This window comes from Kwoniella bestiolae, chromosome 4, assembly GCF_000512585.2.
Source record: "Kwoniella bestiolae CBS 10118 chromosome 4, complete sequence".
Lineage (NCBI taxonomy): Eukaryota > Fungi > Basidiomycota > Tremellomycetes > Tremellales > Cryptococcaceae > Kwoniella > Kwoniella bestiolae.
In genome coordinates, this window is record NC_089244.1 from 565,587 (window position 1) to 591,574 (window position 25,988).

The 25,988-nt window shown below is 47.7% G+C and overlaps 7 protein-coding genes across 7 annotated transcripts; 4 read left to right on the plus strand and 3 right to left on the minus strand.

Moving 5' to 3' along the window:
* Positions 1 to 287: 287 nt before the first annotated feature.
* I302_105770 (uncharacterized protein) lies at positions 288 to 1,073 on the plus strand (the record flags this gene model as incomplete). The annotated part of the gene is made up of 1 exon (XM_019191522.1): positions 288 to 1,073. One exon carries the CDS (start codon positions 288 to 290, stop codon positions 1,071 to 1,073), a length of 786 nt encoding a protein of 261 aa, XP_019046152.1.
* A 334-nt stretch (positions 1,074 to 1,407) lies between these two features.
* I302_105771 (uncharacterized protein) lies at positions 1,408 to 2,691 on the minus strand (the record flags this gene model as incomplete). Its single annotated transcript, XM_065870144.1, has 5 exons — positions 1,408 to 1,439; positions 1,555 to 1,768; positions 1,946 to 2,024; positions 2,114 to 2,204; positions 2,355 to 2,691. The coding sequence occupies 5 exons, from the start codon at positions 2,689 to 2,691 to the stop codon at positions 1,408 to 1,410; spliced, it is 753 nt and encodes a 250-aa protein (XP_065726216.1).
* Positions 2,692 to 3,159: 468 nt separating this feature from the next.
* I302_105772 (actin-2) lies at positions 3,160 to 5,174 on the plus strand (the record flags this gene model as incomplete). Its single annotated transcript, XM_019191524.1, has 11 exons — positions 3,160 to 3,182; positions 3,252 to 3,282; positions 3,347 to 3,411; positions 3,544 to 3,742; positions 3,916 to 4,040; positions 4,134 to 4,446; positions 4,528 to 4,608; positions 4,664 to 4,757; positions 4,847 to 4,932; positions 4,991 to 5,044; positions 5,112 to 5,174. The coding sequence occupies 11 exons, from the start codon at positions 3,160 to 3,162 to the stop codon at positions 5,172 to 5,174; spliced, it is 1,134 nt and encodes a 377-aa protein (XP_019046154.1).
* Positions 5,175 to 6,125: 951 nt separating this feature from the next.
* On the plus strand, positions 6,126 to 9,776 carry I302_105773 (uncharacterized protein; the record flags this gene model as incomplete). The annotated part of the gene is made up of 8 exons (XM_019191525.2): positions 6,126 to 6,220; positions 6,290 to 6,488; positions 6,597 to 6,786; positions 6,868 to 7,290; positions 7,474 to 8,558; positions 8,685 to 9,510; positions 9,597 to 9,656; positions 9,745 to 9,776. 8 exons carry the CDS (start codon positions 6,126 to 6,128, stop codon positions 9,774 to 9,776), a joined length of 2,910 nt encoding a protein of 969 aa, XP_019046155.2.
* A 409-nt stretch (positions 9,777 to 10,185) lies between these two features.
* I302_105774 (uncharacterized protein) lies at positions 10,186 to 13,637 on the minus strand (the record flags this gene model as incomplete). Its single annotated transcript, XM_019191526.1, has 4 exons — positions 10,186 to 11,267; positions 11,342 to 13,119; positions 13,176 to 13,384; positions 13,443 to 13,637. The coding sequence occupies 4 exons, from the start codon at positions 13,635 to 13,637 to the stop codon at positions 10,186 to 10,188; spliced, it is 3,264 nt and encodes a 1,087-aa protein (XP_019046156.1).
* A 1,024-nt stretch (positions 13,638 to 14,661) lies between these two features.
* I302_105775 (uncharacterized protein) lies at positions 14,662 to 17,587 on the plus strand (the record flags this gene model as incomplete). The annotated part of the gene is made up of 6 exons (XM_019191527.1): positions 14,662 to 14,815; positions 14,888 to 15,881; positions 15,972 to 16,121; positions 16,188 to 16,242; positions 16,312 to 17,267; positions 17,353 to 17,587. The coding sequence occupies 6 exons, from the start codon at positions 14,662 to 14,664 to the stop codon at positions 17,585 to 17,587; spliced, it is 2,544 nt and encodes an 847-aa protein (XP_019046157.1).
* A 336-nt stretch (positions 17,588 to 17,923) lies between these two features.
* I302_105776 (uncharacterized protein) lies at positions 17,924 to 24,364 on the minus strand (the record flags this gene model as incomplete). The annotated part of the gene is made up of 8 exons (XM_019191528.1): positions 17,924 to 18,412; positions 18,516 to 18,655; positions 18,720 to 19,594; positions 19,657 to 19,908; positions 19,972 to 20,140; positions 20,204 to 20,601; positions 20,663 to 23,195; positions 23,263 to 24,364. The coding sequence occupies 8 exons, from the start codon at positions 24,362 to 24,364 to the stop codon at positions 17,924 to 17,926; spliced, it is 5,958 nt and encodes a 1,985-aa protein (XP_019046158.1).
* Between the last annotated feature and the right edge of the window lie 1,624 nt (positions 24,365 to 25,988).

The window sequence follows — 25,988 nt, forward strand, 5'->3', positions numbered from 1 at the left end:
TCTCTCAAAATGCGCGAATTCAAGCTGACTCTCTCAAAGTGGAGGTCAACCATCCTGCGTTGCTCGTAAAATACATTAGACCAACGTTCGAGTGTTACTGTATATCCTTTCCTCACATCACACCATATCCTCTCACGAGCTTCAAGAATCCTCATATCCAACACTTGCCTCGACATACACCACTCCCAGCAAGACGTGATTCGACCTGCAATCCCAAAAATCTTCCCTCGACCACGACCACGAAGTAAGCAAACCCAACTTGGCTCCAAACCATCAACCGACCCAGGATGAGCGAACCCACCAGAGGATGGATGAAGATCGGCCACGGGAACTTGGAAACCTACCACTCCGAACTATCTCAATGGGGAACCAATCAGCGTATCCTCACCCAGAATCATGAGACTTACGGCCTTCCCTCCAACCTCGAGCAACTAGACGAGGACCAGCTGGACATACTCAGAGATATCATCTCTCATTCGTCCAGCTCCAAGGGTGAAGTAAACGTGACCAACATCCCACCCTCTAACCCTGTTTTCCAGGAGACATTGTATATCGATCTCTTCACCAAGGACTGTCCAATAACCACCCAAAATTTCATGCATCTTCTAAAGGGGGACAAAGGTATATCCAAGCTCTCGTCTAAACCCCTACATTATAAGAATGTGAGGATACATAGATTAGTCAAGGATTTTATCGTACAGGGAGGGGATATAACTAGAAATAATGGCTCGGGGGGAGAATCCATATACGGTCCGAAATTCAATGATGAGAAGAATGGACTCAAGATGAAATTTCAATATGGGACCGTAGCGATGGCTTGTGGGAGTAGTAGGAATTCGAATTCTAGTCAGTTCTTTGTTTGTCTTGTACCCAATATCACGGAGGAGGATAGTAAAGAGGAGAAGGAGAGGAAGAAGAGGATGTTGGGGAAATTGGATGGGAAGTATGTCGTGTTTGGACAGGTGAGGGATAGGGAAAGTTTGGAGTTGTTAGGGAAACTGAATGCTCTGGAGATGGGGGGAGAGGGGGAGGAATTGGAGGGTTGTTGGATTGATGGGTGTGGGGTTGTATAGGTTTTGAAGGGTATCGGGTTGGGCTTGTAGAGCGGATTGAGATATGAGAGAGGATGATATGGTCAAACCTGAGTGTTCGAGGATAACGAGGGGTTCGGCCGGGAAGATACTTTGCATGTCATCATAGATCGTAGTGTAGATGTAATATACAGAGATCATCATTTTTATGGTACAAGTTTGAATTGTTCCAGCGCCATATGATCACCCAATATTCGATGTACAGTATGAGTGAGGTCGATACTACCTCCACTCATCCCATCACTCCAAGTCTGAGTTTCCATCACTATTGGTATATCATGGCTGAACCCCCCCCCCCCCCCCCTCCCCCCCACATTCACATCTTGGTAGCAAAGAACCAAGTGTCCACTGTATCATAACGGATCTTGTCAGCATACTTGAGGATATGACGTGACGAACCAATTGAGGTAACATGGCGTAATTCAGGACGTCCAGGTGATAGAGGAGAAAGCCCAACACTCACAATCATAATTGTTATCCCCACTACCTTGACTCATATCCACACTACCGACCAGCTCGAACCCTACGCTCTCCATCGCTGATAACACAGTACACACCAACAACCTAGCTTCGACCACCTGATCTCCGCTCGAGGTCCACCAGGGATTACCCCGAAGTTTCACTTGGGTCGCTCCTGGTTCTTTCTCTATTTGCGATTGGATGCCTAGTGGCCAGGTCTAAATTATAGAATCTAATTAGCTCAGATCGTCAGAATCCATACGATAGAAAGACGGCACAAATTGATATGCCTTGGCAGCAGATCCACCACAGAAGTAATTACCTTACCCTCAACTGTCGCTCTCCCACCCCCTTGCTATTACCTATAAACAACACAGTGAATAGACACAACCAACCTGAACAGCCCTAAGAAACGCCTCCCTAACCCTCGCATCAGGCGGATCTATGATCCTAATCTTATCGCTCTCGTTGAAGCTGACCGAAAAGTAATACTTCTGTCTCGGCTGGACGGAATGAGGATCACTGTATCTTTGTCGTAAGATTTCTTGGTGAGGTCGCAGGACATGTGGATATCCCATCCGATAGCTGAGAGGGCGTGGAAGATGTGGCATAAAAGTCTGCGGGAGTAGACTGCCTCTGCGCCTTGGCCGTACCCTATTGTCATGTCGGTGATTCATGTGTGCATCACAAGGGGATGGTGAGGATGGAAGTATGAGATGTAGTGTGATATGGGTAGAAGTGATATTAAACGGGTAATCAGCATTGATCTGTTTGATTTTGTCTTCGATCGAGAACCACACCTACACGGATTCCCGCTCAACTTCCATTCCCACCCTTTATAATACCCCTCGCTCTTCTGAATACCAGCCATCCATACCCTCCTTATAGCCTCTTCCACGGCTGGTATACACGTCTGAGGTAAACCTATCAACCTTACTCTGTCTGATCGGGCTAAATGGAGACATCCGAATAAGTGGGGGAAGGGGGGTGGAGGTTCGTTGGAGTACTGCTGTTGTTGGAAGGCTGGAGCAGGAGCTGGAGGGATGGGGGACTTGGAATCGTTGTATGTTGGAGGTGGGGGATGCTCGTTATTGTTGTTGGAAGATGAGGATGATGAGAGGAATTCAGAGAATTTACCCATTGTTGCTTGTCAATAAAGGCAAACTTAGTGTGTAGCAGGTATGTGGATGTAGAAGAGAGATAGGGGAAGTGAGCCTCTGATCGCTATATATGTATGTTTACTAGGTATGAGAATCAGAATGAGAAGCTGTGCCATCAACCTCTCATCATCACCATCCTCACCATCATGTCCGCTATCATCGCCTCTTGGCACGGCTCCTTTGACCCGAACTCACCTCCCCGGCACCGTGCCTGGAACCATGAAGCAGATTGAATAGAGATAACCGGAATGTTATCTGTTACACTCACTTAGCATAATCATACTTTGAAACCACGCGACGACGCGCTCGAGAGTAAGCTTAGAGCTTGGACATTTGAGATGACAATTACAGAGTCCTCACTTCGTCGTATATATTCATCGCAAGTCCTATTTTTCCTACCTGCTCCATTTGAACCACCGATTACGAGAGGGAAGAGGACAGAAGAGAAGATGGCAACCGAATTCGATGATGTGTGAGTCTGCTTCCTCTCCATCTATCTCGATTCGAGGTGCAAGCTGACTTGTTCAACTGCTTTATCCAGGCTGACGAACCAACCTGTCGTCATTGACAATGTGAGCTACCTCGTCCTCATGAGAGTTTTAGAGTTAGCTCATACTGACTTATGATGGGGTGCAGGGCTCCGGGACGATCAAAGCTGGTTTTGCAGGTGAAGAGCAGCCGTCATGTTACATACCATCTTTGTGAGTATGCCAACCTCTCTGCTTACTGTGATTGTGGGAGGAAGAGGAAGACTGCATGACAGAAGATATTGGAACAATACGATCAGTCCATCATATGTCTGAGGTCGTACTGACTCGACTGCTTCTCCCCAGCGTCGGCCGTCCGAAACATCCCCGAGTGATGGCAGGAGCAATACAGGATAACCTCTTTATCGGACGACGAGCGCAGGAACTGAGGGGGTTGTTGAAGATCAAGTATCCGATGGAACATGGTGTGGTGACTGATTGGGATGATATGGAGAGGATATGGGGGTGGGTGTATGGCGAGGGCTTGAAAGCTTTGAGTGAGGAGGTGAGTTATCGTGCTTTTCCGGGAGATTGCTTGTTGTAGGAGGGATGAAATATCGCATATAAAGAAGAAGAAGGCTTTTACTGGGAGGAAGGATGGCTGCTCGAATTCCGATGGGGTGCATAGTGATGACTATGAGTTGATGGGTCATATGGTCAATGCTAACCGTCCCCCAGCACCCAGTACTTCTCACCGAAGCACCTCTAAACCCCCGTCAGAATCGTGATGTAGCTGCTCAGATATTCTTCGAAACATTCAATGTCCCAGCGTTCTTTACCAGTGTGCAAGCTGTCTTATCCTTGTAAGCTGCCGGATCCTTTTCTGTGTCTCAGCAACTCCTCATGATTGCTATTATCCAGCAGGCCTGCAGCTGACGTTTCACCTGATTCGACAGATACTCATCAGGCCGTACGACAGGTATAGTCCTAGACTCAGGAGACGGCGTCACCCACGCCGTACCTGTCTTCGAAGGGTTCTCGATGCCCCATGCCATCCGAAGGATAGACATAGCAGGAAGAGACGTGACGGACCATCTGCAGCTACTGCTGAGGAAATCAGGGTATTACCTACATACCTCTGCGGAGAAGGAGGTGGTTAGGACGATAAAGGAGAAGACATGTTATCTGGCTATTAACCCTGCGAAGGAGGAGAAGGATCAGTCTGGAGCTTGGGAGGAGTTCAGGTTGCCTGATGGGAAGGTCATACAGGTCAGTTTCGGGTTTCATCAACTATGGCCTTTTCGACGCCTTGAGATGTTCATATTTAGCTGAATTGTGAATTGGTTGTAGCTTGGAGTGGAACGTTTCCTGGCTCCTGAGATATTGTTTAATCCTGAATTGATAGGACAGGAATATCCCGGTGTACATCAAGTGAGCTTTCCACGTATATTGAAAGGGAAAACGTGCCAGCTGACTATCTTTGTAGGTCATTGTGGATTCGATAAATAGGACGGACCTGGATCTGAGGAAGTCATTGTTTAGTAATATAGTATTATCTGGCGGATCGACGTTGTGCACTGGTATGTTGAGCGCGCCCTCCCTTGTCGCTCTCAACGCGGGTGCACAGCACATGGAATGAAGGGCTTAAACTGATACATGTACATTGCAGGGTTCGGAGACAGGTTATTAAACGAGGTGAAGAAGTTGGCCTTGAAAGATGTCAAGTTGAAGATATATGCTCCACCAGAAAGAAAGGTGAGCTAGAACGGCGAATTCTTCTGGCATGATGGTCTAGCTAACAATATACGAATAGTACTCTACTTGGATTGGTGGCAGTATTCTGGCTGGACTGAGTACATTCAAGAAGGTGAGCTGGACCGGTCATGAATATGGATCAAGGATGAATGAGCTGACAGTGAATTATGTGTTCGTAGATGTGGGTCTCGGCGGATGAGTACAAGGAAGATCCTGATATCATACATAAGAAGGCGTTTTAACAGAAATAGAAACGAAGAGAGAGCACATGTGATGTTGTTTATATGGAGTGTTTTGTGATATTGATATCCTTTATGATGATGATGACCATGTATATTCACTATACCACGTACTGTACAATTCGCTTAGGTTGAGCTGGGCTAGATACTACGTACTTATACTGGATGGTGACCCTCGAGTGATCTGATCTACAGTGATCTGCTGTATATCAGATCAGATTAGATCAGATCAGTAAATCGAATCACGCGTGCATCTCACGATCCTCCTTCTCAGTATTTACTTCCGACCATCTGTTCAGTATTAGTACCTTCAGTCACACACCATTCCTTCTCTCTTTCTCCCTGCCGTGCTTACTGCTCTTGATGCAAGATGACTATGACTGCATGACTAAGAGTACCTGATCAGACGCGTCAAAGGCTTTGGCTTTGACTTTCATGCGGTCACACATGTCCATTTTTACGTGTTTGTATGGTGTAAGTACCATGGGATGGGTAATGTCTCGGATTGTTTAAAAGGGTAAAAAGGTCCGAGACCATTGAGCGAGGTAACGTAAAGGTATGAAGAAAATATGTCAACAAACTCAATGTCGCCGTCTTTCATCCTGATGATGATACTGTACTTGAGATTCGTAGTCTGTAGCTCGGTCTTGTTGACATTCCCTTCATCTCTTTCTTACAAGAGGAATGATTTGATCTGATCAATTTCATCTCGTCGATCTTTTCCCCCATCTCTTTCTACATCAGGATACATTCCTCCTTCGATCAGTCAATCTTCCTTCTTCCCTCTCTTCTGGGATAGGTGAAGATCATCGACCGATCGTCTACATCACTTCGGGGATCCTCCCATATACGCTCTTTATCAAGCATCACGCTCTTTTATCATCCACTTACTATACAGCCACCTATCACTCTCTCCCCTCCAACGCTCAATTGACCGAGTAACATACAATCACCATGCGAACTTCGACTCTCCTCTCCCTTGCCCTCGCGCTGGTGGGACTCAATGTAGATGCTTTCAACCTTGCCGACGTGAAGAAGACCACCTCTGGGTAAGCGTCTTTCCCAGCTTTCTTTCTGGTTGATGGAGTTGTACTGATCATATCATCTCGTCCGCACAGATCTATCGTTCCCGGTCGATACATCGTTGAATTCGATTCCAACGCCCACTTATCTTCCTCTGGCATGAAACGAGAGGCTGCGACTCCCCACGAAGCAATCTATAATCAGTTGAAAGAGAGAAGCACGGCTTATACCGTCCATCAGGAATATTCCAACGACCTGTTCGTAGGGGCTAGTATCACTCTGGATTCTGATTTGGTAAGTTCGTCTTGCGCCATGACGGACCTCCCACACTTCTACATCTCATACAGATATCCAAGGAGTCATATGGACCAATCTGACATGATTTTCTTTCAACTATCTCAGGACCTCGCAAACCTCTTATCTGCAGAAGGTATAATCGATTTCAGACAGGTCCACCTGCTCAACCTCCCCGCTCAACCGGTCACTGCTCAATCCTATCAATGGCCTGCCGCTGCCGGTCTCACCAACTCTACCGTTGCGTCCTCTTCATCTACCTCTTCTTCGAAACCTTCAACAACCACTACATGTACGGGTAAAGGCCGAATTCAGAAATGTACAACCTCCACCGTCGCCTCTACTCCATCTTCTACCGCTTCTTCAACTTCCAACAAAGGGTTCTCAGTTCTATCTCAGATCGGAGCTGACAGTGTCCATGCTTCAGGAAATAAGGGAAAAGGTGTTAAGATAGCTATCATAGATAGTGGAGTGGACTATACCCGTGAACCCCTCGGAGGATGTTATGGACCCAACTGTAAGATTGTCGGAGGATATGATTTCGTTGGAGATTCCTTTGATGGTTCCAATGATCCCGTACCGGACAATGATCCGTTCGATCAATGTTACTCCCATGGGACTATCACTGCTGGTCTTGTTGGGGCGAATGCGAACCAGTATGGCGTTACTGGTGTTGCACCCGAGGCGAGCTTGTATCAATACAGGGTGTTTGGGTGCAATGGTGCGACGACCGACGATATTGTCTTGCAAGCTATGCAGAGGGCTTATGATGATGGAGTGGATGTTATCAATTTGAGTGTTGGTGAGTGGGCTTGACATCTTTCTTCTATCATTTCTGATAGATCTATCAAGGTGTTCTTCGTCGGTCACTGCAAAGAGTAGCTCCAGCTTCACTAGGATCTCTTCCCATCTGACCATCCTTCCTTTCGCTCTGACATATTGACAAAGGAATCTTCGCTGACTCTACCTCCTTCTGCTATCTTAGGCGAAACCTCCGGATGGACCGAAAGCATGTTATCAGTCTTTGCCAGTCGACTGAGCGCAGCCGGTGTCGTCCTAGCCATCTCAGCCGGTAATCAAGGTCAAGTCGGTGCCTTCTACTCATACTCTCCCGGAGCCGGAATAGGAGTGATCAACGTCGGTTCAAACGATAATGCCTTTTACCCTTCCCAACTCGCTACTGTATCCACAGGATACGGACCAGTCCCATACTTTAATTACAAAGCTTTCGCATCTGGAACATACCCCTTGTACGCTTTCACCACCGATCCTTCTGTCGCTGCTGATGGATGTACCATCCCTGATGGGACCCCCAACTTGAACGGTTACGTCACCCTGGTCAGACGAGGAGGATGCTCTTTGGAACAGAAAGCGAAGAATATCTATCTTCAAGGTGGAAGGCAAATGTTCCTCATCAACACTGCCAACACTGTTCCTTTGTACCAAAACTTCCCTCTTGACTTCGGTATGATTAGCTTGGAAGATGGTAACTACCTCTTATCTCTGATTACCAATCACACCTCAACCAACACAACGGTTACCTTCACTTTCAACCCATATCAATCACCCAACACATTCACAGGGAACATCACATCCTACTTCAGTGAGATCGGCCCTACCAACGATTTGTTCTTGGCCCCCTCGATCGTTGCCCCTGGAACCAACATGGTTGTGATCCTCCCCACTACAATGTCCAACTGGTCTATCGTCGATGGAACTTCATACTCTTCCCCCTTGGTAGCTGGTTCAGCAGCGTTGTACATCGCCTCCAAAGGGAACAACAACGTCTCGCCAGACAAGGTGAAGAACGCTTTACAATCTACTGCCGACTATCTCAAAACTTCCGTTTCGGATAGTACTATCGCCAACGTAGCTGTGCAAGGTGCCGGGAAAGTAAATATCGCTCAGGCTATCAACCCCAATGTGGTCGTTTCCCCTTCGGAGATTTTGTTGAACGACACTAGTTACTTCGCTGGAACTCAATATCTCACGTTGACCAACCCTACAAACAAGATTGTGAAATACAAGTTGTCCAACGTACCTGCCGGTACTGCTTTGGCTTATCGATCTGTGAGTTTTGTCTTTGTCTTTTTCTTGCAATGACATCTCCCAATAGCCTAGTCTATCTTTCGCTTTTGGCATGTGTCATTGGGAATGAAGTAGCATGTGGGCTGACACGGGTCGTTGGACGTATAGGGCATGAATCAATCTAACGATCAACCCGTCCCTCAAGTATCCGCCCCAGCCACCGTCAAATTCTCTCAATCATCCGTTACTCTACTCCCCAAAACCACCTGGGTAGTGATCATGCAATTCACCGCTCCCACGGGAGTCGATGCCAAACAATTCCCCATCTACTCTGGGTTCATTCAAGTTTCGAATGGTAACGACAACGATGCTATCCAAGTACCCTATTTGGGAGTGGCCGCTAAAATGAAGGACATGCCTGTATTAGATCCTACACCTGATTACCTGGGTATCAACTCGCCTACTATCCTGGATGAGAGTGGTGCTGTCCAATCGTCGAGTGGACATACCTACACTTTCCAAGGTGATTCTTACCCCACTGTCATCTACAGGTTGGTCGGCGGTACACCATTGCTCCTGATTGATCTGGTAGGTGCCAACGCCTCATTGGGCTTCACACCGAATTACAACTCCAGACGATCAACCACCTCAATGCAACTGAAGAGAGAGATCTCAGAGGCAGTGCAATTGGAAAAACGAAAGATCAACTCCGTCAACTCTTGGAACCTCAACTCATGGACCAGCACCAAGACCAACTCGCTCATCTCGTTATACTGCCAACTAACGAATTTCAAAGGCAAGGGTTGCTCGGCGTACAACACCGGGAAATCCAACACCTTCGCCAAAGTACCTATCCTGGGTAATCTGTATGAGAACGATTATATCCCACGATCAACTGATAATGCCGATGGGCAGAAAGGGGATTACTCGACCTTCGCATTGCAACAGGCGAGGTTCGCTAATGGTACGAGTGTGCCTAACGGGACTTATAAATGTGAGTTTTAGATTCGGCAAATCTAGATTACAGTGCTACGTAAAGCAGTAGGAATGTTTACTGATACACTGATGGGTCTAATGTAGTCCTCATGAGAGCTCTGCATATTACTGGTGGTAGGACAAAAGAAGCGGATTATGAAGCTTGTAAGTTTTGATTTTTGTTTGTTCATCATTCTATACCAGATCGACCGATTCGAGCATATGCTGATTGGTCTCTGGTTCGACGATATAGGGCTATCCGCACCATTCACCATTGCTCAATAGACGCGATCTTTTCAATATCTCTCATCTTGAAACCATCTTCGGTTTCATGCTTCTCCCTTTGCCTTTGACTTCACTTTGCTGGGCTCTTCTTCGCGGACTTTCAGGTGCTTTCGTTCGTTTGCTATACCTTTCTTTGATGTTATACCTAGAATCAAGTAATCAAGTAATGATGCAGTTAACCGAGTCATATCATACGAACATCATGAGTGATGATCCGAGTATTCTCCATACGGTATCGCTCGATATCCATTTCAACCCATCTTTGGTAGTTGTTGATCTGGACATGGCAGGTGAGATTGACGGATAAGCAACAACGTACATAAGTCGATACAAAACATACCGTACAAGCTCAAAGACTGAACACACAACATAACATATCCCATAACAACCAAATCAATCGATATACTGATTAATTATCGATAATTCTCAAATTACCTTGTTCCTTATCCATCTCTTCACCACCTACAATAGCGATAGATTTGCCGATCCCGAAGCCCACTCCATCTGATGGTCTAACCATGATCAGCGGCAATGTCAATACAATCGAATTTGACGCTGTACGGCCATCTCCATCTTGGTTCGCTGGGAGATGCAATCTGATGGTATCTTGCTGCGAACTGGTCTGGGCGATATCCAACAAGGGTACTGGCTGTGCTTGAGAAGGCTCCAATGTGGGATCGATAACGATCCCACCGTCTGCTTGTGCCACTACAGTTTGAGTCTGAGGTTCTGGTTGAGCCTGGGAAACATTTTCGTCGAATGCCGCCAAGTCATTCAGGCTACCTGACATCTCCAACGCAGCAACGATCGACAGATCCTCGTGGTCATGTCTAGGATGAGGGTGGGGGTCGGAGAGCTCAGAGGCGGGATCATACCAAGTCGTTGACGTGTTGGTGGTATTTGTATTTCCCAAATCAGGAGCATCCTTGACATTGTACTGGAGACCGTCATTACCAGCGGGATCTTGAGGTTGGCCTTCTTGGATTTGATTGATACCGGCAACGTCATCTTGGGTCTTCTCCTCATGATGCACCTTCTCCCCATTCAAATGATTGATCTTCCTTTCCAACTCTTTTATCACCTCCTCGATCTCCTCCCTATCAGGTAAATACACCCTAACAATCACATGCCTCTTATCAGCAGGCCAAGCCGAAATCACCTTTTCCTCCTCGTCCCCACCCTGTTCAGGAAAGTACGGGATAGCTGCGGTGGGTGTATTCTTGTGCGAAGTGGATCTCCAACAGGTGGCGAACAACGGTCCGATAGGTCCTAGGTAGATTTCCAATGGTTTGTCTGCACCTCGGGGTACCCCTCCGGAGGTTGAGGGGAAATGGAATTGCGAGAGCGTCAGATCAAGTTTTTGTTGAGATGGGTCGTAGAATGGTGGAACGAGTATCTCAGGTATGGGATTTATACTTTCACTCATTGGACGAGGAATAGAGTCGTCGGAGGATGGGATCATCGTTTTATAGATGGTTTGGGACGAACATGCTATCACAATTAGAGAGTCAACCATCATTTCCCAATTTGTCTTTTATATGAAGAAGGTATGAGGGGACACTCACCAACACCACCTATGATCCATGACATCCAATCTTCCACCTTTTCCAGCATCACTGTCGCACCTCCAGATGATGAAACAGGAACAGGCTGTTCCTCCCTCCTGGCCTTGAACCAAGACAAAACAGTCTGCAACCCCCCATCCTCATCCTCCGCCAACACAGCCGCAGCCAGAGCGTTCCTCTTGGTCTTCTTCTTCTTTGGGGGTTCTGATTCCGCAAACTCCCCTTCTACTGTAGTGTCTTGTATTGGACGTTCCATGCTATCCAGCGTATCTGGATTGGGATCACTACCCTCCACCGGGACATCCGCCGAGAACGGCCTCTTCTTATTCTTGTTTGAAGCCGGTTTCGCCCTCCCGGATCGACCATCTATCAGCTCCCCTCCACCAAGTCTCGCACCGGGAGCAGAGAGGTAGTACCTCTCTCCATTCTCACTTTTGTAATCCGACAAATCAGAGTTCAGCCTCACTAATCCAATTCTCTGAAGTTCACTGATGGGGTGTCCATCTGTATTCTCATTCAGGCGATGTTCACCGCTCTCAACTTTTACTATCTTGACTATGTCACTCTTGATCCCACTTTGAAGGTCTACAAGCCTCACTATCGACCCGTAAGTCATAATATCCTCATTACCCTCATCCCCCTCCATCTGCATTGGCGGTTGATTTGGGATCTTTGACTTCTTCTCTATCATCGGAGGAACGGCCCGTCTGCTAATTTCGAATCTGAATGGCGTCCATTTACCAGTCTTCGATGTTAATTTTCCTTGACCAGAACCTGAGGGAGAAGAGGAAGAAGGATCATACTCCAATTTCATATACTTTGTTCGGACCGTTTGACCATGTATTCTCGTCCACAGTGCAAAAGGCGAGTTTGAAGAGAAACAACTCGCCATGGAACGTGCTTTGGCGGTCTTTTGGGATGGTTTGGAAACTAGTCTGAGCGGCGTGGAAAGGAATGTGAGGTATGGCGGTGTTGCCTGTACAGGTGTAGGTGTCCCTTTCCCTGCATGGCCAATCGTAGCATTGATATCGGTCGTAGGCGTGATGTTACTGGTGTTGACAGGGCGCGTGTCGTTCTCGATATTTGACTGATCGGTCGTAAGGTGGATTTCAGGTAGATGCTCGGCTAAAGTCTGTTTGGCAGCTTCGTTGACTTGTTTGACAGCTTCTGCCAAAGGTTGTAGATCCGCCATAGAAGAGGAATCAAGAACCTCCGAGAGTGAAGTGGAGTCGTCGATGGGTATGTCCTGGGATGGTCCTCCCACTTCCTGCCTTTGTTCTTTTAACACTTCGACACGATTCTTCTCACTAAAACCTTCGTTTGAATCAATCGAAGTGGATATGGGACAGTCTTCATTGTCCTGTATTATCGCAGAGGATGGACTTTGATCCTGAGCATTCACTTTCAGCTCCAAATGAAACTCCTTGTTCTTGCCCACATCCTCCCCTATCCATAACCCCGGGAAATTCAGCCCATCTCCCAATAAAGACTCCCGATCTTTTCCCTCAACATTCCCTCTAGATTTAGGCAAGGTAGCTCCGAACCCTGCATTACGCGCCGCATAGATCAATTTCCGCTGATGATCTGACTTCTCGCCCTTTTTACCTCTAGCAGGCGACTGGCTAGGCACTTCGGGGAGAGTTTTCAGAGAAGGGGCGATGAGGTGCGTCTGACTACTTGATATACTGGCTGAAGCGGAGGTTGTGGAGAGTGATACGGATGATATCGTCGGGAGGAGAGCTCCTGATATACATAGCTTGGGAGGGGGTGCAATTATCCTGAATTACGAAGGTGTTAGAGCTTACACGGAATCGACAACGACTAGGCAGCTCACCTCCTCTCTTTGCCGTAGCTCTTTTGACCTGCTGTGGGGTGCCATACCTCTATCTTGGTCGATGTTGTGTCTTCTTCTGCATGATGCAGGCTTGAGCTAGAGGTTGTGGACGATCGTATGATCTGCTCGGAAAGAACCTTGGATATCGCCTTCTGACGCGGAGTGGGCGAACCATTCTGACGAGATCGCCTATTCCTGTTACTGGGTACCTATATGATGGCTCAGCTGTGACGCACAAACGGTTTTGCGAATTGGGCAGCTACATACCTGTCCTGTACGACTCTGATTCTCCTTGGATGTCCCTTCGACACCTATCTGTGGTAGTACAGCGGAATTCTCCTCCTCCCTCGGTGAGGTATCGGGATAAGGGGGAGGATAAACATAATCTGTGGATCCCGCTATTGCGTTTATGAGGAGGTCGAGTGGAGTAGCAGAGGGTAGATCCCCTTCTTCTTGTGACATTGTGAGTTCGTGGGTGGACATGTAAAGTGGAGAAGGATCAAAGAGATGAATATGATTTCCCACGGTCAAGTTGAGATGTTTGTGTCTCTTGTTTTCCCACGATACATGTGGTGAGTTTGAATTTGTAGAAAGTGATGACGTGGAATAATATTAGTAATGCCAAATTTTCATCCTACAGACTAGCCATCCATCCATACTCGATGAGGTAGGTATATATGGATATAACAGGTACTCAACAAGAGCAAGAAGCATAAATGCAAAGAGTCGTGACCGTATGCATAGAGCGTTATATATGTGAAAGAGGACGGTCCAATAGGATTCAAACGGTATATACAAATTAGCAACAAATAAAAGATTGAACTAAATGAAACCCTCAGTAAACTGTCAAACAGGCCAGTACTCGACAATGACCAGCACATTTGCTTGTTTAGGGCAAAGCGACTAGGGTCTCCGAGCTTGACTCTATAGTGTTGGCAATTCTCATCATGGGGTGGGGGTGTATATGAAGGATGTGGGAGGAGAGGGGATGGAATGGGAAGGATCAAGCGAATAAGAAGGAAAGAGGAGAAACCGATGTACGGTCCCATCAACAGGAGAACCACTTTGGGACCGTAGATAGGCTTCTCCTCAATGCACCTTATACTCTTGATCCAGTATGTGGGATCGTTCATGCTACCATAGCTGTAAGAACGATGTACGAGGGGAAGAAGAAGGAAAGAAGGAGAGTTCAAGATTATCGAAATCCCTGTTTGGTACGCGACTGTCAGGTTGGTTGAATTTGGCTGCAGAGAGCACTATTTGATAAATCCACGTCATGGTAACTTATAGTGGTGTCATTATCACTCTCATCCACCCAAGCTTTGCCACCTCCACCTCGACCAGTTTATTTTGATTTTGACCTTTTCTGAAATCTGCATTCAACTGTACTGTACCATACTAAGCTACATCGTCCAAACAACGACAACTCTGGACACAACCTCAACCCGCAAATTCAATCAAGAGACGGTGTCACAGCCCTATCACCATGTCAGACCCACGATTCGCTCGTCTCAAAACCGATCCTCGATTCAGAAGACCAAAGCAGAAGAACCTCAAAGTAGAAATCGACGACCGGTTCAAGGATGTGCTCGAATCTGAAGAATTCGGTGGTAAGGGCAAAGGCAAGGGGAAAGCTTCAGGTGAGTCTCATCCTCATTCCATTTGTATAACAATCTGAAGTGAAAAGACTGACGCTCGAACGGTATATATAGGCCGAGTAGATAAACGAGGTAGACCCCTAGCCAGTTCACACCACCAAGACCAACTCAAGCGGTTCTATCGTCTGCGATCACCTGAAGCTCAAGATGGAGAAGGAGAAGAGGAAGGAGGAGGGTTCGTAGATTACGCAAGAGGTGAAGGAGCCCTGTCATCATCCGGATCAGAAGACGAGGATAGTGATGCCGAAGGGTCGGAGAATGATTTTGATGAAGAGGAGTTGGAAGTTGGCGGGAAGAGGAAATCAAAATTACCAGGATACATCTCCGAATCGGATTCCGAGGAAACGTCAGACGAAGAAGAGGAGGATGATGAAGATCATCTGAATATAGATCTATCAGAGAATGAAGACGAAGCGGTATCTGCCTTCCCACCCGAAGTGGACGAAGACGAAGAAGAGGAGGAAGAAGAGTCCGTACCGCCCACAAAGAGGATAGCAGCCGTCAACCTAGATTGGGACAATCTCCAAGCCAAAGATCTGTTCTCGGTATTCAATTCATTCCTCAAAACCTCTGCCGCTGCTGGTAGTAGCAAGGATGGGGACCTGGGGAAGTTGCTGAGCGTCAAGATTTACCCTAGTGAATTTGGGAAACAGCGTATGGAGAAGGAAGAGCAGGAGGGACCTGGAGGTGGGATATTCGTTAGTAAACATAAGGCTGGTGAGAAGAAGGATAAGAAGAAGAGGGGCCCGAAGGAGGCTATCGTTCCTAAGAAACGGGCTGAAGAGAGCTCAGAGGAGGAAGAGGACAGTGATGAAGATGAAGATGAAGGTAGTGAAAAAGAAGGAGAAGAAGTGGAGTTTGATGACGAGGAAGAAGACGAAGAAGAGGAGGAGGATGACGAAGAGGAAGATAATCAACCAAAAAGATCGAATGATCGACCTCGAGAAGAGATTGATGGATTGGAGATCATTTCGGATGTCGAGTCTGACGCTGGATCGGAAGATATCGATATGGACCAGTTGAGACAGTATCAACTAGAGAGGCTGAGGTGAGTCTTACGTTCTCTCGGTCATCTGGTTCTGGAATCACTGGTGTCTGTGTGTTTCGCGTATGCTGAAACGAACCACCAAATCAACAGATACTTCTACGCCATCGCTACTTTCTCTACTGTCACTGCTTCAGAACACGTAATGAATGAATGTAATGGCACGGAATTTGAGAGGACGGCCAACATTATGGATCTGAGTTATGTTCCCGAGGACATGGAATTTGCAGATGAGGAGGTCAGGTGAGTTTGAGATTATATGGCTGCAAAGTGAGTAGAATAGTTAGCTGATTCTGATCGTTCTGACAGAGATGAATCGAATAAAGAAGCCAAAGGGTACAAGGGGAACGACTTTGTCACGGATGTAAGTCTCAGCCCTATCATAAAAGTCCTCTCTATAGGCATAGTGAGCTGATATAATTGCACTATGTAGGCACTACGACACTCTAAAGTGAAATTAACGTGGGATCAAGATGATCCGAACCGAGTCAAGATGACCAGGCGAACATTGACGCGAGAAGAGATCGAAGAGCAGGATTTCAATAACCTCGTAGCTGGATCGGGCAGCGAGGCCTCCTTATCTGAAGACGAGGAGCAAGAAGACGAGAAAGCGAAAGGCAAAGGAAAAGGGAAAGGAAAAGATAAGCAGAGCAAGAAAGAACGTACCGAGAAATTACGAAATCTCCTCCTAGCGGGGAACGATGAAGATGGGGATATATGGGGCAAAGCCGGAACCTCTTTCGCAGATATGATTGAACCTAAGGACACCACAGGTAAATCCAAGAAGAAGAAGGAGGATGGGATGGACATGGAAATCACTTTCAAACCTGCCTTGAACACTGGTGTTGGCAAAGAGGTTGATGAAGAGAATATGACTACGTTGGAGAAATACCAGATGAGGATGAAAGAGAAGAAGAATAGGAAGAAGGAGAAGTTGGAGTTGAGGAGAGCTACTAAAGCTATTAACAACGATGAGGATAACGACGACGAGGATGAAGGGAAAACCAAAGGAGGGGATGATTTCTTTGGGAGTGATAGCGATGTCTCCAATGATGGGGACGAAGATGTGGAGAGACCTCAACCTAAATCAAAGGTCAATGGTAAAGAGAGGCCCTCATCTAGACTCAAGGATCAGGACGATGACAATGAAGATTTCTCAACTCTGGTCGGATCTTCTTCCAAAGCCGACACCAATTTCTCGATGAAAGATATCTTGAAATCCGAAAAGGACTCCAAGAAGCGAAGACGTCGTCGAGGGAAGAAAGACGGGAAGGAAGAGGAGGAGGAGAAAGAGCTCGGTCCGGAAGGATGGAAGATCAACGTGGCTGATCCGAGGTTCAAGGCTTTACACGAAGATGCGGAATTTGCTATTGATCCTAGTAATCCACAGTGAGTGTCTGTTCCATACTGATCAACATTTGCTGTTGTCCTCTGGTTATTGCCACTTCACATGCTGACTTTCGAACTCGTCCAGCTTCACAAAGACCAAAGCGATGCAAGATCTCTTATCGCACCGAGCTCAACTTCGCCAGAACAAACGGTACAACGAGAATGATGAGCTCCCCTCTTCAGCCTCGGGTGTCAAACGGACGTTACCTGGAGAAAATCCTGAGGGGGGCGAGAAGGACTTGTCAGCGTTGGTCAAGAGCGTTAAGAGGCAGATGGAGAGGGAGGGGAATAACAAGAAGAGGAGGAGGCATAGGAAGTAGTCGTAGTTCGTATTCCTATTGTCTTGTAGTGTCACTAGCTCTGTTGCTGTTGGGATTATACTGGATGTACGAATGCTTTATTCGTTATCCCATATATGTTGGTTTCAATGGTTCATATTCCACAAAGAGCATTCTGCATACATCGTCGTTTTACCAATCATGCATTATATTTCATTCCTACTTAGAAACACCCACCGTTATTTCGTATCTTATTGAACTATCAACAACTACTCAGTAAAAATACTAATACTATTACTCTACCTTCCCGATCAAACACTATACCTACAAACTGTAAAAGACTAAACACATTCAATCATATCTATAAACCTCGGTCCCTCACTGCCCCTCAGGCTGCTGGAACACATCGACATATCTATTCCTCGCCCCCTTCTTAGCAGCCGCCGAGGCAGGTCTCTTGCTCGGCGGTCTACTAAGCAAATCATCAATGGAGGGTGGTCCACCACTACTAGTCCTAGAGGGAGGTACACTCCCACCTCCACCTATGGAAGGTGGTTTAGGCGGACCACTTGGGGGACCCGAGGGTAAATCCGATGCGGTGACACTTTCGTTGAGGGACGACTTCATCCTCTTTATACTTCCATCTGGACCTTCTGCGAAACTCATTCCCATACCTCTACCTGGAGGTGGACCACCGCCCGCACCCATGGGAGGACCAGATGGAGGTGGTCTATGTCCTGGTGGTGGGGTCGCTGACATCGCTCTGTTATTCGCTTCTGCGTCTGGTCTGGCTGATCGGGATGGAGAGGCTGTTTGAGCTCGGGGTGGAGGGGGTGGAGCAGATGGGCCAGCAGGTTCGGGTTTAGCCTGAATGTAGTCAAAAGATCAGAGTATCAGCGTCTAATTCTTTCTTCCGTCCGTTTGAGTCGTTCCGTTGATCACAAGAATGTAAAGAGAATTGCTAGCTCACCCCTTTCACAACCCATCTCTTCAACTCAGGATCAAAGATCATAGAACTCTCTTCACCCAAATTAGCTTTCACAGGGCCACTCTGTTCCCCTTCCTTCTTGCCTCCCCAGATCCTACCAAGCCATGACGACTTGTGTTCAGCTGCGATACCAGGTTCCAAATCACATATCAGCTCTGACCGCATCAAACACAGTTTATCACTCACGTTTAGCAGGAGGGGCATCATTCTTCTTTGGTGGTTCGGGTTTACTATCCTTCACAGGAGCTTTACCCTTACCGGCCTTGTCGTCGTCATCGCCTGAGGGAGGTTTGGGCGTTCGATCTCTCGATAGCGCGGAGTTACCAAATCCTAGATCATCCTCATCCTCATCTTCGTCTCTAATTCCGTATGAAGATTTGTTTTTGGGCGGTTCGTAACTTGACGAAGTAGGAGCAGAAGGGCCAAGGTTGAGTTGAGCCATCGGATTGATGAATTCACTATCATCCCCATAAGCATGAGGAGTTTCTGTTCCCCCTTGATCATCATTATCACCAGTCCAAGGTGAATATCCACCTGCTCCATCATGTTGATTATACGTATCACCACCATATGAAGAAGACGAGGAACTTCCGCCATAGGTCGGAACAGTAGGCTGCTGACCCCACTGAGGAGTCATCTGCATTGCTGGAGAAGTCGTTCTCGATACACTTGAAACGCCCAGATACCCATTACCACCATTGTTCGACAGATCCGCAACCGAGGTATTTCGGGAGGGTGCTCCCGAGGTACCGGTAGAGATCGTACTGAATTGAGAGAATGGTCCAGCGACTTTCCCACTGGACGCGGTAGGTTTAGGAGCGGACCCATCACCTTCTTCACCGGCTATGAACTTGGTCAGACGACCTTCGATCCATGAGCCGAGCTTGTCAAATCCTGGTTTGGCGGCTTTTCGCCCTGATCCTAGAACGTTGGGTGGATCAATAGATGGTTCTCCAGTAAGTCGTTCGAGAAGATCTTCTAGACTCGCTGCATATGCAGGTGACAGAAGGGAAGGTAGGTTCTTGTTGATCCTGGAACCAGCTTCGATAGCAGTACAGTATCTGTGAGGCGCACACCACATCAGTAGTGCACGACAATGCAACTTCTCGGAGTGACTACTTACTTCTGTGCCAACTCGGCCTCTCCCAACTCGGCTAATCTCCAAGCTCTGGCCAATTTGTAAGGTAACAATTGTGGCAAAGCAGCGAAATGAGCTTCTTGACCTTTCGGTGTCGGTACAAGACTCCTCGCGTATTCGGCAATCTCAGCAAAGACGATAGCTTCTTCATCTCGCACATTATGGGTGAGAGTGATAGGTCGTTCGTAAGCTGCAGGGGTGAGGTCGAAGAAGGGTGATAAGGGGGATAAGAGGAAACTATCATGGGACATCAGTCAACTATCCCATGATCTCAAAGCAAACGCAGAATCGACAACTCACCAAGCATGAGCAGCGTTGATGAGTCCCATGGACAGAAATTTGGATCCCATTTCATCAAGACAAGCCAGTTCGGTAGGCTTAGCATTGAACAGCACCGAACCAATCACTTCTCGCCATTGATCGTTGGAGGGATCATTAGTGATAGTAGCAGCTTTAACAAGTTCGTCCACTAGATATATGATCATTGATGAGCGTCAACACAGATCAACAAGCTTTGCGAACGCCGACTCACCAATGGTAGGGTTCACACCTCCAGACAAAAGGTAAGAAGCCTTGATACCAGCCGTGCCCTGTGGTCTTTCACCCACTTCTGACACGGTAAATCTAGTTACGATCTCCCTCCACAGGTCGACATCAACATTGCTACTGATGATCAAAGCATGTGACCATAATCCCTGGTCAGCAGCATAAAGCGCAGCATCCCGTTTGTTTCCTTGAGCGAGAAGGCTCGAGATACGGGTCAACTGAGAAACACTGGCAGCGACGGGAGTGGCGGAAGATGAAGATGACGCGGGGGGATATAGCGATGAGCCGAAGTTCCCAGCCGAGATTGTTGCGACGGGTGAAGTTGATATGGACGGTGAAGAAGGATTGGCTAGAGCTTCACGGAGAGCTTCCTCGACTTCCGGACTGTATATAGAGAACAGTCAGCCAAGAAGTTTACTGCTGGAAGCTAGACGAAGCAACTCACGTTCCCGCCAGTTTACCTTCACCTATAACTAAAGCCTTTAGCGCCTTGATCAACACTAATTTACCCTCCTCTTCCCTTCTCGCTTTGTTAGCTGAAGACTTTAGGTAGGGTAAGCCTCGTTCGATCTCTTCTGCTCTGGCGTCCAAATACCCAAGTACAGCTTCGCGTTTCTTCTTATCGCCGGCAGCGCCTTTGGGAGTCAAAGGATCAAAGACCAACGGACCAGGGAAAGAAGATAAATCGCTCTTGAGCGCAGCAGGAGCAGCTACTTCAGATATACTCCTGATCCACAATTGACCTCTGCCCGACGCGTAACCATAGGAAGGTACTCTCGAGTGACCTTTATGGAAGTTACCTGACTCCGCGGCTCCTGGGAAAGCAGTTACGAGAGTTCCACCAAATCCAAATACAGCAATAGGAGCATTACGAGCCGCCAGAGTTGTACGACCTAGAGGATCCTCACTGACTGGTTTCTGCTCGAGCACTTGCTGAGGGATATAGGTGTCATCCGTTGACTGTGATGGAGCATGCATGGGCTGGAAATAATTGTTGGCAGGTGGGGATATACCAAAACCGGCGCTGTATGCGGGGGAGGCAGTACGAGCAGGGGCCGGAGCATAGGGATTGGATGCTTGAGGAATGCCCAACGGCTTGGTAGCTGTGGGAGGTGAATAGATGGAAGGCTCGTATGTGGTAGAAGCACGGGAAGGCTGAGATGTGTGATTGTACCCGTGGCTTTTTGTGGGAGAAGTACCAGGAGCCGAGGGAGCGTAAGGATTATGCGAGTAGTCACCATTCTGAGACGATGGATTATATGACTCTTCATTCAAGTCAATGACGCCTGCCTGGGTAGGTTCATACGGTGCGTAGGGCGATGTGGCCGGTTGAGATCTCTTTTCAGGTGATTGCTGTGTAGGTGCGTATGGAGCGTAAGGAGAGTCAGACGGCTGGGACCTCTCGGAAGAGTGCTGAGTTTGCAAGCCCAAAGACGAGGAGGGTGCGTAAGGATCTTCGGACATGGTCCTTCCTGTAGGAGGGAAAATTCCTCCACGAGCAGCTGAATGCTGCGATTGCGGTGGCGCAAAAGGTTGATATTGCTGTTGATCATGGTGAATCGGTCTACTCGCTTCTTCAACAGGCGAGTATAAACTCTCTACCACATCGCCATCTTCTCCATCCTCGTCGAATCTCCTCGATAGTACTGGTGGAGACAGGTGTCTTCCTGGCTGACTCGGTGGGGATTGGGTGAACTGGGTTGGATGAGGTACATATCCACCATAGTGGCGTTGTGCTCCGTTGAATTCAGCAGAGACCCTGCGTTCGTCTAAAGATGAATGTCCGTGGTGATCTGATATCTCACCATGTACCTTTGGAGGAGATAGCAACTGCTCTTCACCAAGAGATTGGGCAGTTGAGGGCGGCGATCGCATTCGTTGCGTTACATCAGGCCTAGAAGGTGGTCGAGCAGCGAACATCGGTGAAGATTGACGGGAAGGTGGACCTCTGCTAAGTGGTCGGGGCGGCCCATATGGAGATTCGCTAGCTTTGGGTGGAGGAGCGAATTTGGGAGGATGCGATGCTGGTTGAGGCGAAGATTCATAGTTATGATGCGAAGCAGCACTGGCTGTTCTTGAAGGGGCACGGTACGATGGTTGAGACAACGGGGGATCGAAGGCCGAAGGAGGAGGTCTGTGTAGAGGCTTCCGTGGTGATAGGACCTCATGCTGGTCTACTGAACGCTGACTGTGTGACACAGAGGGGGGTCGGGGCGGAGCGTCGTACGCAGACATATGATCGTGTTGAGTTACTGCTGCGGTATGGGCCCGTTCAATAGGTTTTGGCGGCAGAGCAAAGCCTGGTTCACGGCTTGGTAGTCTTCCTTCGGTTTTGGTCCGTTTGGGTGGCCCAGGTGGTGGTGGCGGAGGTGTCGAGCTGGCCTGAGGTGGTGACATTGCCACTGAATGAGGCATATTGAACGAAGGAGACGATGTAGCCGATGCAGCTCGAACAAAGCTTTTCTGTGGCTTCAGGAAAGGGGGATCATAAGCATTTGATGTCATCCTCTGCACTGGTGGTTTCGTTGGAGCCGATTTAGGGGCCGCCGATGAAGCTTGATGTGATATAGGAGGTTGAGCTACAGGGGAAGGTGCATAAGGGTTAGATGCGGTATTTGCAGCCGGAGCATAAGGATCGTGTTGTTGCTGTCGCTGAGTAGCAGGGGTGTACGCATCGTATGAGGACTGAGGGGGAGCCGGCGCATTGTAAGGAGCGTAGCTCGATGTTGAACTGTATGGAGCAGTACTGGAGACACCAGAGTATGGTACATAGGCTGAAGACGAGCTAGCGTATTGCGAAGTGCCAGTCATTGGATATGCAGTCGACGTAGCCGATGCTTGGGCTGTGGAAGGCGCATAAGGGTCGTATGAGTTGCTAGGCATCTTGGAAGGAGTCTCTGGCTGAGGCGTGCGACGAGCAGCATTCTCTGACACTCCAGCCTGAAGAGCAGGGCTATAAGGAGCAAGGGGAGTTTGGTCTGCAATATCATGGAAAATTAGCAAAGTCAATAACGGTATATGTAGTCTCCAAGCGTAAATACTCACTCTGTGCGGGAGCTTGACTGTCCGTTGAACCGCCCGCTTCTTCGCCCCATCCACCCTGACCCAACATCGTCTGTCTGACTTGTTCCTTCTCTTCATCGGTGTACCAATGCCATTCTCCACCCTCATCATACCATCCCTGGGGTATCTCAAAGTCTAGTGGTTCGTGTCCGTCATCCTCCTTCTTCACCTGCTGAGTTTGACCACCACTATTCAATATATCATCCTCATTGGGCATCTGGATCGAATCGTCGAAGGTCGTGTCTCCTAGCCAATTGCTTGCATCGGAAAACATACTCTGGAAAGAGGTATCTCCAGCTGCATCGATACCCAGACCGGTCGGCCGTACATCGGCTTGAGAGTGTTCGATAGATAGACTGGGTACAGGGGATGGTGAAGCAGGTTTCGACGATGTATCGATTTGACCGGAAGAAGATGGTTGTTCACCATTGGCTGGATCTTGGGGAATGAGATCAGCGAAGGAGTCGGTGGGATCATCGGTAAAGAGCGCGGAAGCAGCAATAGGAACTTCAAGAGTACCACTTGGTGATGAGATTTGCTGCTGTGAACCTTCGGGTCCCTGCTCCACAGACTCTCCATCCTGACCTACAGAAGACTCTGTAGGCGCATCTACACCAATCTCACTTCCAGTTGATAGAGGTACCTGCGGGTCTATCTCCTTTTCAGCCTCAAATTCCGCCAGGAGATCACTAAAGTCCTGTTCATCCACCGTCGGATGTACTACTGTCTCTTCCGGCTGAGGTAGTGCTGGGATCTCATCGGATGGTGGTGCGGGAAGTTCATCAGGTGGAGGGGGTGATGGGTGATTGTCCTGTTGAGGGGGGATCGGTTCTGCCGATTGCGTAGCATTTGCAAATAGTTTTTCTTCTTCTTGGGTGGGTTCAGGATGCTCATGAGCATCGTTCGCTATCTGTTCGAATGGATCTTGGTCCTGATCTTGATCTTGATCTTGTCCGGTTGCATTGAGTTGAGCAAAGACATCTCCGTCGTCATTGTTGTTGGGGTCATCACCGAAGAGGTCGTGAATTGTCGTTGTTTGGGGTGATGTTGTCGTCGTTGTCGCTGAAGCTGCGTCTTCTGCCATGATGTTGAAGCTCTGCAGCCTTGATATTGGCTTATAAGATTGCAAGGAATGTATCGGATCAAGGATCAAGACTGGATATCTTATATTATACACCTAGGTGAGTATGATGAACTGAACCATTCGCGTGGAATCGCACAGGAGCGTGGAAGCGGAATCAATTTCACATTTGAAAAGTCAAAGTGTAGACGTCATCACAAACCCCCATGGCAAAGACCACGTGTTTTCCATGTGAGGACCACGAACACTATGATTTCCAAGGTTGCTGGAGCCATAAGATCGTAGCTTCACCAGAAGAGGAGACGATTGAGTTACTCATGTTAGAATTGAAACACTCCGTCCGCATCTGACTGACCGCAACACCCTTAGTGACATCCACTTGAGAATACACGGCTTGCGACAGTGGACAACCATAGATCCCCCTTAAATTCCTATCATCGGCACGTTGCAGATGAAGTCTTAGACAAGACGTGCGCTTCTAAGCATTCAGGCAGTCTCATGAGACGGGCGTTCTCTCGGAGAAGTGATAAACACGAGGAGAGCGTTTTCTGTCTCAACAAAGAGAAATCGTGAGAAGCATATCTAACTTCTGATTCAGTACCTCGTATGTTCGTCAGACAGGATGACCAAGAATGAATCGACTAATGTGATGGTCGTATGGTGTTACTCGTACGGAGGAATCCGGCATCATCCTCATCATCATTTGAATCAATTGGGGCAACGGGATTATTTATATAAAAAAGATGTATTTCTCAGTTCGTGCCTGCTGTATTCCAGCGAGGTTCATTGTTGGTGGAGGGGACGCTCACCCTTAGTGATTCCCCTGAGTCAGACAGGTGATATAGCACCCAGGATAGAGCGGGGGCATGCAGCATGTCTCCCCATGTTTCAGCGTGATATCGCATTCCTTCTTCAGAGAACATGTGGCTGATCATCTCATCTCGTCTCATTCCGCTTCTTGTTTGAGATTGCCACTCATTCAAATAATCAGACTAAATGAAATATCAAAAACAAAAGACGGAAATGAATGACGAAAGGTCCAGTCATTTGTGAGATCCCATCATATGATATTTCAGAAATTCCTTCTGCATTCCAGGCGTGACGCTGTCAGAAGCAGGCAGATCTTAAAGTTAAAATCGTACTCTGATCCTGAAAAGGGGAATAGGGAGCAATAAACTGCCGTCTGGGTCGCGACCCAGTGATTCATGCATTCATGCCGAAACGGCATCTGCACCATATTTAACTCTATTTCATTTGCTGGAATCAAACCCTCATTCTGGGTATGACTAACCCCGCTTGTCTCTTTTCAACTAATAGTCTGTCCAATAAGAACTTGGATGGAACACTTATACCCACGCACCTTTACTCATCATATCAAATAGCTCATCAAGATTCATATTCAATACCTTTTCGTGCGATCATCATCAACTGACACCTTTCTGCACTTCACCCAAGTCTATTCAAACAACGATTAGAAGGAAGACAATCACATATGTCTTAACGAATTGTTTACTTGTTTGCTTGTTTGTATCCTTGATATTATCACTTTGATTCCTGCAACAGTCGATATAAATTCCAACAGATACAAATACCTAGACCTCAACCTCCATTTCCACCTACACCTGTA